Here is a 13,291-nt window from a genome sequence, read left to right as displayed (position 1 = left end):
AGGCTGGACGGACTGGGCCCTGGCCAGGGCACACCGTGATCACGGACGCAGATCAGGCTGGGTTCAAGGATGGGGTCAGTGTCTGACCAGCAACCAGGGGACGCCTGGATTTGCAGGGTTGGGGGCCCCTTTCCTGGGCCTGGGGGAGGAGGGGACCGAGGGTCTGAACGCCTGGCTCTGAGGGAGTAGAGAGACCTGGGAGCCTGAACTCCTGGGTCCTGGGGAAAGAGGGATTTGGGGGCTCAGAACTCCTGGGTGTGTGGGAGGAGGGGCATAGGGGCCCAGAGTCTTGGGTCTGAGGGAAGAGGAGACCCAGGGACCAATCTCTGAATCTGAGCAAGAGGCGGCTAGAGCTCTGAGGTCCTTGGAGAGACGTCTGAGAGCCCACTCTTGGGGCCCCCGGGAACCCCGCCATTGGGACGTGGGCATTAGGTTGATGTGGGCACGAGGGCACCCATGCCCTGGGCCCGGAAGTGAGGGCCCCGGTCCTTACCCTGGGGTCCGGCAGGTGGGGGCGGAGCTGAGAGATAGTGCCCTCTTCGGGTCAGTCTCCAGGCCTGGGCAGGGGCATGGTGGCCCCGCAGCAGCGGTGGCCCGGAGGCAGAGGCAGCGGCGTGGGGCCTGCTAGGCCTGGCTGCCTCACCTGAGGAGGAGGGGGCCGGGCCGGAGGCGGGGGAAGGGGCGGGGAGGGGCAGGGCAAACGGATTGGCAGCGCGGGAGGCCACCTGGCTGGTGGGGCAGGGTTTGCAAGGGCTGGACCTGGCCGGCCCAAGCAACCTGCGGATCCTGCCTCCGGCCTGGAGGGGGCCCAGGTGTGCCAGTCTGAGGGGAGGCGGGAGCAGGGACCCGTTTGGCCCGAAGACGGGGGGCTTTGAGCAGACAGAGCAGGCTGGGGTAGGGGGGTGCTTACAAGGACTGAAGAGTGGGCCTTTGAATTGGAGGGAACCAGATAGAGGGCCGCAGCTGCCCCAAGCCCACCCTGCCACTTCTCCTGCCTCTGGCCCAGCCCTTGCCTTAGCCCCACCTGGCCCCAGCTCAGGCCTAACTCCCTCCCTATCCACCCCTGTCCCTTCTAGCTCACCCCCCACCCCACCCCAGCCCCCTGCCTGAACCCAGGCCTACCACTGCCCCCTGCTATTTCCCGTCCCCAAGTCCAGCTCCTGAACAAGGCAGTCCTGGTCCCTGCCCCAGCCCTGGCCCCAGCCCACCCCCCCAACCCCCCCCCCCGTCAACTCCTGCCCCAGCCCCCTCCCCCCAGCTGCCTTCCTACAAGTCACGGGGGCTGGTTTGCTTTGGCAGCCTCTCTGCTGCCTGCAGCCGTGACCTCTGGAGCCTGGAAGACCTGCACCGGGTGGGGGGATGGGGATCTTGGCCCGGAAAAGGCAGCACCGAGTGCTGAGGTCCAGGCCAAGTGGCCGGAAGTGTCCACAGGCAGATACACACTGTCCCACCAGCAGCCAAGAGTGATCCACGTCAGACCCCAGGGCCAGATAAACACCCAGACACACAAGGGTCACCAGCAGCCACCTGCTAGTGGACAGCCATGCACCCAAACCCAGACCGCGGCGGCTCATCCCACATGCTCGGCCCTATGCAGAGTCACAGCCTCCCACAAGGGCTCATGCTGGCGGTGGGGGGGCCCCCCCCGCTGGTGCTGCCAGCCCCTAATCTCTCTCTGCCCCTCCCCCCATTTGCATCTTTCTCTCCCTCCCTCACCCCTCCCCAGCTCCCACCACGGCAGAGAGCCACCCTGCTAGGAACACAGAGAACCACCAAAACGCCTGATGTCTGTCTTCCCTCCATAGCACCTTCCCTCCCTGCTGCCCCCATGACTCCTCTCTGGCCCCCTCCCAGCCTCCCATCCCTCTCATGGTGCCCGCTGAGCTAGTGACCCTCCCGGTCCCCACTAATTAAGTGGCTGCTTCTTCCCCCTCCTTTTCCTGAATGTGCACAGAGGGCGGGTCCCCAGGAAAACGGAGGCCTCTGGATTTGGGTGGGGGTGTAGAGGGTGACGGGGCTCACGAGAGAGACTATGAATCAAGTCCAAGAATCTTTATTTCATGAACAAAACTACTCGTGTGAAGAGAGAAGAGGCTGAATGGGCCTTTCTAAGTGGCCACAGTCCAAGGCTGGTGAGAGAGGGCAGGGTTGGGCTGGGGCAAGAGTGCATCACAGGGAGAGGGGACCCCAGGTCCAGCCAGAGGAAGGAGGGGAAATGTCTCTGGGGGTTGGGTCGGAGTGGGTCCAGAACCCCCTGCCCCAAACTGTGCCTGCCCATCACGAACCACCCCCCCACGCTGGGCGGAGGAGGGGGGCAGGGAGGGGCTGGGCCCCAGTAGTGTGCATCTGAAGCGGCCAGTGTGTGCAAATCAGCAAGAAGGAGGGGTGCGGAGCCGCTGCCCCCACCTCACCGCCCCCCCTCCTAAACAGGCAGCAGAAGCAGGGGTGGGGGCAGCGGCAGTATTGCTTTACCCATCATGCATGGCGTGGGTGGGCGATGGGGCAGGAGGAAGTGGGCTGGATCGGGGGTGTGAGCCAAGCCCTCTGCCCCCTCCCACCCTGGCAGCTCCGTTGGCAGGACTCTGAGGCTCGTGGAGGCCCAGGAATGGCCAACCCCCCCTGGGGGCAGGCTGTGCCCAGATGTTCCCCATTAGGGCTGGCTCTTCCTTGAGGTGGAGCCCAGGGCCTAAAGGTGAGGGAGAGACAGGTGTCAGTGACCTAGTGGGCTGACACCCACCCAGGCCCTTCAGCCCCTGCCCACCCACCTACCTTACCGGGGCTATTCAGCCACCTGGACACCCGTACAGTTCTCTTTGCTTTCTGAGGTGATGGCCAGGTATTCCGAGCTGTGGGGGCAAAGGCCAGGTGTAGAGTGACCCCATTGTCAGTTTGGCCCACCCCCGGGAAACCTAGGAGGGTTGGGGTCTCTGCCCTAGGTGCACAGGGTTCCAGAGTTAGAGAGAGGCGGGCACCGCAGGCTGGACACCTAGGGATCTGCGGGAAGTTCAGGCTGGGGCCTGGAATCCTGAGTCTGAGGGAGGAGGGGACCTCGGGGGGTCAGACTCTGGGTCCTGACCCTACCCATCCGTGACAACACACATACCCCTCTGGGAAGCCTGCGTGTCTGGGTCGCCTGACCCCCTCCCCACCAGGGCCACTCACGCATTCTCTTGTGCGGCGGCCTCCGTGGCTGCGGCGACCTTCTTGTAGCAGTAAACCATCTCTGCCACGAGCCATATGGTCAACACCACAATGAGCACATACATCATGATCTCCGACACGATGGACGCCATGTCTCTGTTGGCTGCAAGGGCCAGGCAGGGTCAGGTGGCAGTCAAGGCCAGGCTGGGGAGGCATGAGGCGCTCCAAGCTGGTGCTGTGAGCTTGGCAAAGTGACCTGGGTTCCCTGGGTTCCCTGGGCTCCCTGGGCCTGGTCTGCAAAGGGGACTATGCTGTTTCCCTAGAGTCGTCATTGTTACTGTGATTTTTGTTGGTTTGTTTTAAAGTAGACTCTCCACGCAGCATGGAGCCCAGTGCGGGGCTTGAACTCACCACGCTGAGATCAAGAGCGGGACGCTTGACCGACTGAGCCAGCCAGGCGCTCTGTCACTGTGATTCTTAATAACCAGCGTCCAGTGGGCTTTGGGATCCCCCTCAACCTGCCTCCCTGGGTGGCTGGAGGGGGCATCTGTGTCATTCAGGAGGCTGCAGGTGCCCGAGAGTTGCAGCTCTGCAACCAGAAGGCTCGGGTTCAGATCCTGACTCTGCCACTTGCCACCTGTGTAACCTTGGGCAAGTGACTCAACCTCTCTCGGTTTGAGCTTCTCCATCTGTGAAAAGCTGATAATCACAATATCTCCTTCTTGGGAGTGCTGTACAAATTAAATATGCTTCAAAAATCCTTAGGATAGGGCTTGACATATAGGTAGCCCTCAACACCTGTTTGCTATTATTAATTCTACTATTACTGTTATTATTGGAGCAGTAGAGCATAGTAGTTAAGAGCAGGGGCTCTGGGGACCGGATTCAAATCCTGACTCTGCCTCTTATCAGCTGTGCGACTTTGGGCAAACAACTCCACCTCTCCGAGCCTCAATTCGCCCTCTGTAAACCAGCGGCGATAATCCTCATGCCTTCTCACAGGGTTGCTAGGAAGAGAAAGCAAGTTAATACCCGTAACAGGCGTGGACAGGCTCGCAGTCGGCACCGCCTCAGTGTATTGGCTATTCACTGACATTTTCCGGAAACCTTCTGTCCTTTCCGCGGCACTGGCCCTTGCCACTGCCAGCTTCCTTTCACTGAGCCTAAATTTAAACTGTGAGGGGGATGTGCTCAGCCAGGGAACCAGAGGCGAAGGCCGCTGTGACGTCCTCGGCCGGATTTCACAGGTGTCCGCCCCATACTCCCGGGCCTCTCCTTCCTGGTGGCCAGGATCTCGTTTTCCCCCACTGTCCTCACATGGTCTTTCCTCCCGTCAGTGGGTACTCTCTGCTGCTCCGCCCCATGCAGATGGCACCGATGCTTTCTGGGCCACAGTGAGGGAGGGCGGCAGGGCTGGATGTTTCTCCCCTGCTTCTGGGTCGGGAGGAGCTGGGGAGAGGGCTCCATGCGTCATTCATTCATTCGAAAGATAGGAAGGCGTCTCATACGGTGCATGCCTGCTTTCAGCCAGGCTCTGTGCCAAGTTCTTTATGTGAGCGTCTCCCTGAGTCCCTGAAACACCCCAAGGATAGAGAGAGTGCTGGCTTCCCACGTCAGCTGACCTCAGGAAGCACACTGAGTTGGATATATGTTGGAAAAAGTGCACATCTTCAGAATTCTCCTCCCTGCTCCTGGAACTCAGTGCTCAGATGGATTTAGGTAATCTGGTATCTCCTGCTCTCCCAGTCAGATGAGGACGGTGATCGACCGGCACGGTTCTGTAGCCCATTTTCCAGACAAGGACACTGAGGCTCAGAAAGGGGACGGCACTGGGCAAGGATGCACACACAGCCAGGATTGGACTCGGAGCCAGGATTCAACCCCAAATGTAACTGACGGCAGGCTCTGAGCTCTTCCCTGCTCTGGAAACTACCGCAGCCAAAGAAACACTTGGTAAAGGGCGCTGTATGTCAAATGCAGTCTCCACGAAGCCACACAGACATCTCAGGAGGTAGGACTGTCATTCCCCTACTTCACAGATGAGGAACTGAGGCAGAGGGGTCACGCAGAGGGTAACAGGCCCCTTCTCCGGGGAGAACTTTGATTTCTTCAAAAGCCCCCAGATCTTCTAAAAGCTGGCAGCCCCCCCAGATCTGAAGCTCCAGCCTGCCCCCCTGCAGACTGGATTTCTCACTAGCCTCAGATGCTGCTTCCGCTTAAGACGTTCTCCACCCATACTGGCTATAGCCGAGATAGAAGTAGCCTCTTGTCCTCATTTGCTGGTCTCACTCCTGCTGGGGGACCCCCCCAGGTGCTTCTACCATCTTCCACAGCTCTGCTAGCTGAGGAAGGTTCTCACCACCAACACCCACTGGCCCTCCTTTGGAAATGACTCCATTCATTCCCTGGGGTATTACCAGGAGGCATTCTAGGCTGATGGGTAATGCAGTTAAGATAGTGGATTATAAAAAAAAAAAAAAAAAGAACACGGTATGGCCGGTAATGCTAACAGTACAGTAATAACCACGGGTAATCAGAGAGATACTGTGGTGTGATGAGTTATGTTAAAAATACTACAGTATGCTGGCCGATATATGAATACAGTTGAACAAGTAAAACTTAAAATACTACAATATGATTAATCTAAAATACTATAGCATGGTGGGTAATGTTACAAACACTCTAGTATAATGGACTATGATAAAAATACTGTTGTATGTTTGGTAATGTTAAATAGTATAGTATATAGTAATAGAAAATACCGTACTATGGTGATTAAAAAAAAAAAAACAAAACCACTAGAGTATGTTGGATACTCCCGTAGACTCTGGGAAGACAAAATAAAGAGCTCTGCCTTTGGTAAATGTGAAGAACACAGGCTCTGGGAGGTAGTAGGATATGGTAGATCATGCTCGCGCCCCAGCCTCCGTCCCGCAGGTGAGGACAGCATTCCGAGCAAGGGCCAAACCACAAGAGCCACGGGACGGAGGGAACCTGGGAACCTCCCAGCTCTCCTGACCCCCTCGCCTCCGCACTGATTTGGGAGACAGGATTGACACAGATTTTGTGGTATTTGGGGGCGTTTCTTATTACAGCCACCCCCCCAGGGGGCGGGGCTCCATCTTCTACGTCCGTGGGTGGCCGCCCACCCAGCATCGTGACCTACGCCAAAGAGGAGCTCACACATGTCTCCTGCACTGAATCCTGCTGGTTCAGTTTGATAACAAACGTAAAAATGCTAATTATCCAAAAGAAACCCACAGGTTCTGGCTGACGGCAGGGTGTAGTGAATCACGCCAAGAACAGAAACGGCAGTCACACGTGCTTGGCTGGGTTCAAATCCAGGTCCCAGCTCTGCGATCCCGGCCACGTGATCTTACCTCCCTGAGCCTGGGTTTCCCCATCTGTAAAGTGGGGCGAGTAGCGGCCCCTAGCCAGGAGGGTGGGTGGGGAGGTTCAGTGATGGTCTGCACCCCCCTTGGGGAAAGGAAGGACAATGCACGGTGCCCTGATAATGCGCGTTCGCTGTGGGCCCCACGGGCCGTATTTGCCATGGCTCTTTGGTGGCTCAAGCTCGGGGAGAGTGTCCTGACTCTAAGCCAATGGGCCCTCGGGCCCTGGAAAATTCCAATTTACACCCGTCGGAAGATGGTTCAGAGAAGGGATCCAAGGCAGCTGGAGCCAAAATGATGAAATGCCCCCAAACGCCTTAGATCCTTGCTGTTCGGTGCGACCCCACACCGGCAGCATTGGCTTCGCTGAGAGCCTGTTAGAAAATGCGGCCGGGGCCCCACCCCGGCTCTGCTGAGTCAGGGTCTGAGCATTAGCAAGACTCCCAGGACGCTCAGGAGCACAGTGGAATTTGAGGAGCTCTGCTCTAGGGGACGCACTCTTATCTCTTCCGCCAGGGTGACCAAGGGAGGAGGGGCTGAGGCCACCGGACAGTCGGCACCTCCACTGTCATCCCCACTACGTGGGCAGCCGACACCCAGCCCGCTGCTGGGTCCTCACACCGCCGTGAGAGGTGGATACCATTATCATCCTGTTTCCCACGGGACTTCCTCAGAGACAGGAAGGCCCCCGCAGGACGTCCCACAGCACAGGTGGCAGAGTTCTGCACCCAGAACTTTCAGGGGAGAGGTCTGCTGGGGCCTCCCCGCGGGTTGAAAGGAAAGGAAACCCAGAGCTGGGGCTGGGGAAGGAGGTGCAGCTCCCCCTGCTGCCGTGGGTGTTTGCCTGGCCCAGGCGAGGAGCCAGGCTGTCCCCGACCTGCCATCTGTCCCACCATCTGGCTCCGGTGGGCAACAGGGGTGAGCGGGCAGGCAGGGCCGGACTCACCTTTGTCCACCACCTCAAGGTGGATCTTTTTGACGACGCTGGTGTTGTGCTCATAGTTCTCAAAGAAGAGCAGGCGGTAGACGTGGCACTCGTAGTCGCCGGAGTGGTTGTAGGTGACGTTGGTGATGAAGATGGACAGGTCCTGCAGGTCCTTGGTGCCCCGGCTGCCGTTCCATACCACGCGGCCCTCGAAACGCTCATCCTCCTCCAGCTGCAGCACCTCGTTCTCATAGCGCAGGATCTGGGGGGCAGTTGGGTGGGTCACCGCCTGCGCCCGTTCCCCCCCACCCCCCCCGTCCAGACTCTTCTGTCCCTTGCCCTGACACTCAGAGAGACAGCAGACACACACGTGGGCACCACAACCTCAGGCAGGGAGGGCACAGAGGGGCCAGGATCGTGCCCTGGCCTGCCCCCAACCCTGACTGCGTCCCTGGGCCACGCACACACGCAGACTCACACACATATTCCTCAGGCGCCCCTCCACCCTGCACCCCCGGGCCCCCATTCAGCCTTCCTGGTTTTCATTCTCACTGGGCACACTCCTCAGCCCGGGACACAGGAGTCCAATCTCAGCCATGGCAGACCCCAATGCTCCGGGAGGCCCTACGAGTTTATGGTGCCCTCGCATGTGTGTAGTTCAAAATACATATAGCGTACAGAAGGGCAGAAAAGCGCTGCTTTTTTTCTTCCATGATGACTTGCCGCTACTAAATCTTTGTGCCAACCGCGTGCCAGGGGCAACAACTGGATCAACCCTCCCCCAAGCCTACGAGCTGGAGACTGCCGCCACCCCATCTTTAGAGAGGAGCAAACTGAGGCTCAGAGAGGGCCAGTGCCTTGCCCAAGGTCACCAGCTGGTCAGGGGTGGAACTGGAATCTGAATCCAGGTCATCACGAATAGCACATTATCAGAAATGAAGGGACAACCCCTCCCGCCTGCTGCCTGCCACGGCGTCCCACACAGGAGCCCGCCGCCCCGCACCTGTGCCGGGCGCCCCCCCCCCCACACCTTGACAAACTCCTCCGTGCCCTTCTGGCGGAAGGTCCACTCTGTGAAGGTCTCGGCGGTGGTCTCGCTGCGGCGCTTGCAGGAGATGCACAGAATTTTGAAGGTCATCCCGTACACGGCCTCGGTCTCTGAGTCCACCTCCACGCAGCCCCCCCAGGCTGAGGACACTGCAGGGACAGCAGGCTCAGGTGGAGCAGGGGCGCCCAGCACCCCGGGCAATGCCAGGCTTCCTGGCCATTGGCTCTCGGCCCTCTCAGAAACCATCTGTTTCCCCTCAACAATGTTTACAAACGGACAGAACCAGACGTTCAGCCTGCCCCTGCCACTTGCTGTGTGTCCTTGGCAAGTCCCTCCTCACCTCTGGCCTCAGTTTCCCTCTGTGAGGTGAGGGAAACGGCCATCTCTGCTTCCAGGGGTTGCTGGGCAGATTCCACAAGTGAAGTAAGGCCCCAGCCGGGGGCCTGCCACGCAGGAAGCCCCTCCCCCCCAAACAACATAGGGCTGTCACTGTGGGCAGTCACTCAGAGTCTTTGCTCCGTACCCAAGTAGATACACATGTACCCCTTCTTAAGAAGTCCCCTTGCCCACGGTACTGCAGCATTTAGGTGCTGGGACTAGAATTCCAGATGTGTTAGAAGTTCAACGTGGCGGAGTCATTTCCCCCCATGACGGCTCTGCAAAACCAGCCAGCCCCAGGGAATGGGTTGGGAGAAGGCAAAACCTCAGAGGGGCGGGTGGGCGCTGGAACCGGGGCAGCCGCACACTCCAGCCCAGCTCTCTGGCCACCCACCCTCTACCCAGCTTCTCTGGCCCCTGGCCCCTCTGTCCCCAGGCTCCTCAGCTCCAGACCCCTCTCCCACCTCTTAGCAGCTTCCTGAAATTCACTGAGCTCTTTGCAGCCTCAGGGACTTTGCACCCCCGCTGGATTCCAGTCCCCTTGCACGCCTCCTCCATATTCTTACCTGCCACCCCCTTCCCAAGGCCCAGCGCTCACCAGCTAATGCTGCGCCTCTCCGGCTCCAGCTCCGGGGCTGTTTCCTTGTCCCCGAGTCTCTCCCTCTCTGAATTCTGGGAACTCCGTGCCCTCCTCCGTTGCTCTTTCTAACTCCTTGAGCACCTCTGTGTCTGTCTCCTCTACTTTATATCTTAGGGAGTCTCTCGGAAGGGTCCACCACTTTGTGTCCTCTTTTCAGGCTCAGACGGCCTCTCTCCACCTTTCCCTGTCCCTTTTAAACTCCACCTCTCCCAGTGTCTACCATCTCTCCTGCCTCTCTCAAGTTTGTCTCTCCAGCGCTCCGTTCTCTAACTCGCTTCTCGGCCTCTCTCTGGCACCCTCTACAACCCTCTCCGTCTCCTTCCTCCCGGTTACTCCCGATCCCCAGTCTCGGCGGAGCACTCCGGAGTACTCCGGGTCGCCGCGCCTCTCGCGCCTTCCCTTGCGTCCCCATCGCTCCCTGTCTCTCGGTCTCCCCTGTCCCAGTCTCCGGGCGCCGCCTTCCCCCACCCCCTCCCGCGGCTGTGGGTGTCACATTGCAGCCTGCGGGGCTCCGGGAGCAGCTGACTCCGCGTTTCCTCGCCCCCGGCTGGGCGCCCGCAGCCGCCGAGCTGTGCCAGCCCGGCCCCCGCCCGCGCTCGCCCACCCGCACCGCCCACCGCCCTCCCCCGCCCGGCTCCCCGCGCTCACAACTTCGGAAGCGGACTTAGCCGGGCCGGGGAGTGGGCCGGGGGCGGCCCTCGCCCCGCCGTCCCGGGTCCCGCGCGTGCACCCCGCCGCCGGGCCGCTGCCCGGGCCGTGCCCCCCCTCCCCACCGCGCCACCCCCCCCGCCCCCGCGCACTCACCCAGTGCCGCGCCGACCACCAAGGCCAGCAGTGTCCCCATGGCTGCGCTGCGCGCGCTGCGCCCCCCTCCCGGGCAGCCGGTATTAATAGCGGGGCAAGAGGCAGAGGGCCCGGGCGGTGGTTAGAATGTCCCCGGGAGCGCGCGGGCGCAGCAGCTGCGGCTCTGGGACCAGCGAAGAGGGGGGGCGGAGGGGGGGCGCGGCCCCCCCGCTCCGGTTACCGCCGGGGGCCCAGCCCCGGGGCCCGGCGTCCGGGCATCCCCGCCGCGCGGGCGGCGGCCGCTGCTCGGGCTGTTGCGCTGGCGCGCGCAGCCGGGCACATTCGCCAGGTGCACCGACCCCGGCCCCGCTCCGGCTCGGGCGCGCTGGGGCGCGGGCCGCGGTCTCCTGCGCACTGCAGCGGCGGCGGCGGCGGCGGTGGCGGCGGCGGCGGCGGCGGCGGCGGCGGCCCGGGGAGGGAGGAGGGAGCGGGAGGGGGCGGGATGAATCACCGCGGGGGGAGGGCGCGGCCGCCCAGCCTTTGCCGCAGCGGCCCGGGAGGCGCCCGGCTGCACCGGCCTCTCCGGGTGGCGCAGGGACCGCGGCTTCTGGGCATGGGCGGATGGCCTGGGTGTCCCCGACCCCTCCCGACTCTGGGGACCCCCGGCATCGGAGTCTGGGAAAGGTCACCCCCAGAGTCACGGAAGGGCTTAGAGGGAGTTGGGGGGCAGGGCTTCCGACTTCAATTCATGGAGGTCATCCTCATGGGATGGAGGGGGACTCGGCTGGGACGTCCAAGTGACCTCTCCTTCAGATCCCTGATATCGGGGCCTGGAGGTCACTGTGCTGGAAGCCAAGTGGGCATGAGGTGGGGGGGGGGGTCAGGCTAGGGCCACCTAGAATACTTCAGACTCCACCCAAGCAGGTGGGGGGTGCTGGATCTAAACCAGAGACGCTGCTCTGGGGGTGGGGGGTACCATGTTTCAGGAGGAGGGTCCTTGGTCTCTGATGCTACCACCACCCCCAACCACCACCACTGTTCAGGCCCCTGCTTCCGTTCCCAGGGCACCAAACTTATTCCTGCCTCAGGGTCTTTGCCTTCTTTGCTCTTCCCTCTGCCTGAACCACTCTTCCCCCTGGTGACCAAAAGGCTCACTTCTTCTTCTCCCGCAGCTCTTGGCTCCAATGTCACCTTCATCAGGTCGTCTGTCCATTCCCAGGAAACTGCCTCCCCTGTCCCTTACTTGACCGACTTTACTCGTTTCGTTTTTTTTCTACCGCAGTTGTCACTACCTGACATTATACTCTTCCTTTATATAGATCTTCCACCGCCTGGCCCTCCAACCCTGGACTAGAAGATGCCCCCAGGTGAGGACAGTGTCCTGCACACCACTGTGTTCCCAGCACCTGGAACTGTGCCTGGCACATTATAGGTGCTCGATAAAGTGAATAAATGCCAATGCTAGAGCCCTTCTGATACGCTGGATCCATTTCTCCCCTCCCCCAATATTGGCAGCAAGTTCTATTATTATCCCCATTTTACAGAAGAGGAAACTGAGGCTGAGAGCTCCTCACTCCCTTGCCTAGGGTCATGTAGCTGGCCTCAGGTAGATCCGGAATCCTGCCCCAGCAATGCCGGGTGGAGAAGTTGGGGATGTGGGCTCTGGGCTGTTAGGACCAGGGTGGGAGGGAGACTTCAGGCTGGCTGCTCAGGTCCTGGCCTCCAGTTCTGGGTGCGGTGAAGTTCCAGAATCCCCTTGACCCAGTCCTGTGGAGCAAGAGGAACCAGGGTGTGGGGCAGGCTCGGGGCAGAGGAATAGGAAGCCAGGGACACTGGACACTTTGTGGCCTGAGCCTCTGTGCCAACACCTCCTGGGCTGTGAAATTGCCCTGCAGAAAATAACTCTCTTGCTGTACCGAGCCCTCCCCCTAGCAGCGGGTGACAGGTGGAGGTAGTGAGGACAGGCCTTAGGCACTGGGCAAGGGCACCTACTCACAGCCCGACAAGCTGGTGTTCACTGAGCACCTACTGTGGGCTTGATGCTGTTCTAAGCACTTTACTAACATTAACTGTGGTAATTCTTCCTACAGGGTGGGCATTACCACTATTCCCAATTAACAGGTATGGCAAACGGAGGCCCAGCGTGGGTAACCTGCCATGATCACATTGCTAGAGGAGAGGATGGCTCTGTTCTTTGCCACTTGTGGTCCCTCCCGCCTCCATCCGACCCCTCCCTCCAGTCCTCTGTCCCAAACCATCAATTTAGAAGACCAGAGACTTGGCCTCTAAGCCCATTTCCTCACTGGCAAGACAGGGGTCCAGATGGCCTCAACCTGGACAGGCCATGGTAGGGTCCTGCAGGGGACGGGACCTTGCATCTAAGTGTGAAGACACCAGGGACAGGCCTGCAGTCCTTGTCGTCGTGCAGAGTGGCCTCAGACACGTACCTGCCTCCCCCCGCCATCTCATGGAGTCACTGTGAGACTTAAACGATCACCAGACCTTGGCACAGAGCCTGGCCCACACTTGGTGCTTACTACAGGAGTTACTTTTCTCTCCCCGCAATTTTTCCATGATAAGAGCAACAGTTGAATACGTACTCTGCGCCAGGCCCTTTTATGAGTAGCCACATTTATTAATGCATCTCTTATAATAGTGGCCTGCAAAGTGGGGTCCTGGGAGCTTGTTGGAAGAGCAGATTCTCAGCCTCCCCCCCACCCCAGAGCTGCTGATTCAGAAACTCGGGAGGTGGAGAACTATTCACTTCTAAGAACCCCAGGAGAAAGGTGCCACTCTTAGGCCCATTGTACAGGAAACCGAAGCCCAGAGGGCTTGACCCGGGTTACGTGACCACTAAGGATCAGGGGTAGGATCTGAACGCAGGCCTCCAGGCACCTGAGTCTGCCCTCACAGCCCCGGCACTGGCCCCTGATGACGCAAAGCTTGTGGAAGATGCTGGAGAATCCCAGATCGTGATTGACTCG

At 60.1% G+C, this 13,291-nt stretch overlaps 1 protein-coding gene across 3 annotated transcripts; it reads right to left on the bottom strand.

Annotated features, from left to right (window-relative positions):
• Positions 1-2,085: 2,085 nt before the first annotated feature.
• SCN1B (sodium voltage-gated channel beta subunit 1) lies at positions 2,086-11,578 on the bottom strand. Of its 3 annotated transcripts, XM_088028490.1 has the most exons (6): positions 11,463-11,578; positions 8,489-8,655; positions 7,480-7,720; positions 3,163-3,304; positions 2,775-2,846; positions 2,086-2,686 (listed from the first exon to the last, which is right to left on the bottom strand). In XM_088028490.1, exons 1-5 carry the CDS (start codon positions 11,518-11,520, stop codon positions 2,780-2,782), a joined length of 675 nt encoding a protein of 224 aa, XP_087884616.1. In that variant the 5' UTR covers positions 11,521-11,578; the 3' UTR covers positions 2,086-2,686; positions 2,775-2,779. The 3 variants fall into 3 exon arrangements, with proteins under 3 accessions (XP_087884616.1, XP_027979432.2, XP_027979431.2); XM_028123631.2 differs by lacking the exon at positions 11,463-11,578 and having other exon boundaries at positions 2,770-2,846; positions 8,489-9,933; XM_028123630.2 differs by lacking the exon at positions 11,463-11,578 and having other exon boundaries at positions 8,489-9,933.
• Positions 11,579-13,291: the final 1,713 nt, after the last annotated feature.

This window comes from Eumetopias jubatus, unplaced genomic scaffold (assembly GCF_037043125.1).
Source record: "Eumetopias jubatus isolate StellerSeaLion01/CBP00866 unplaced genomic scaffold, mEumJub1_p1.0 scaffold_10, whole genome shotgun sequence".
Classification (NCBI taxonomy): domain Eukaryota; kingdom Metazoa; phylum Chordata; class Mammalia; order Carnivora; family Otariidae; genus Eumetopias; species Eumetopias jubatus.
This window is presented reverse-complemented; position numbering and strand designations above follow the sequence as displayed.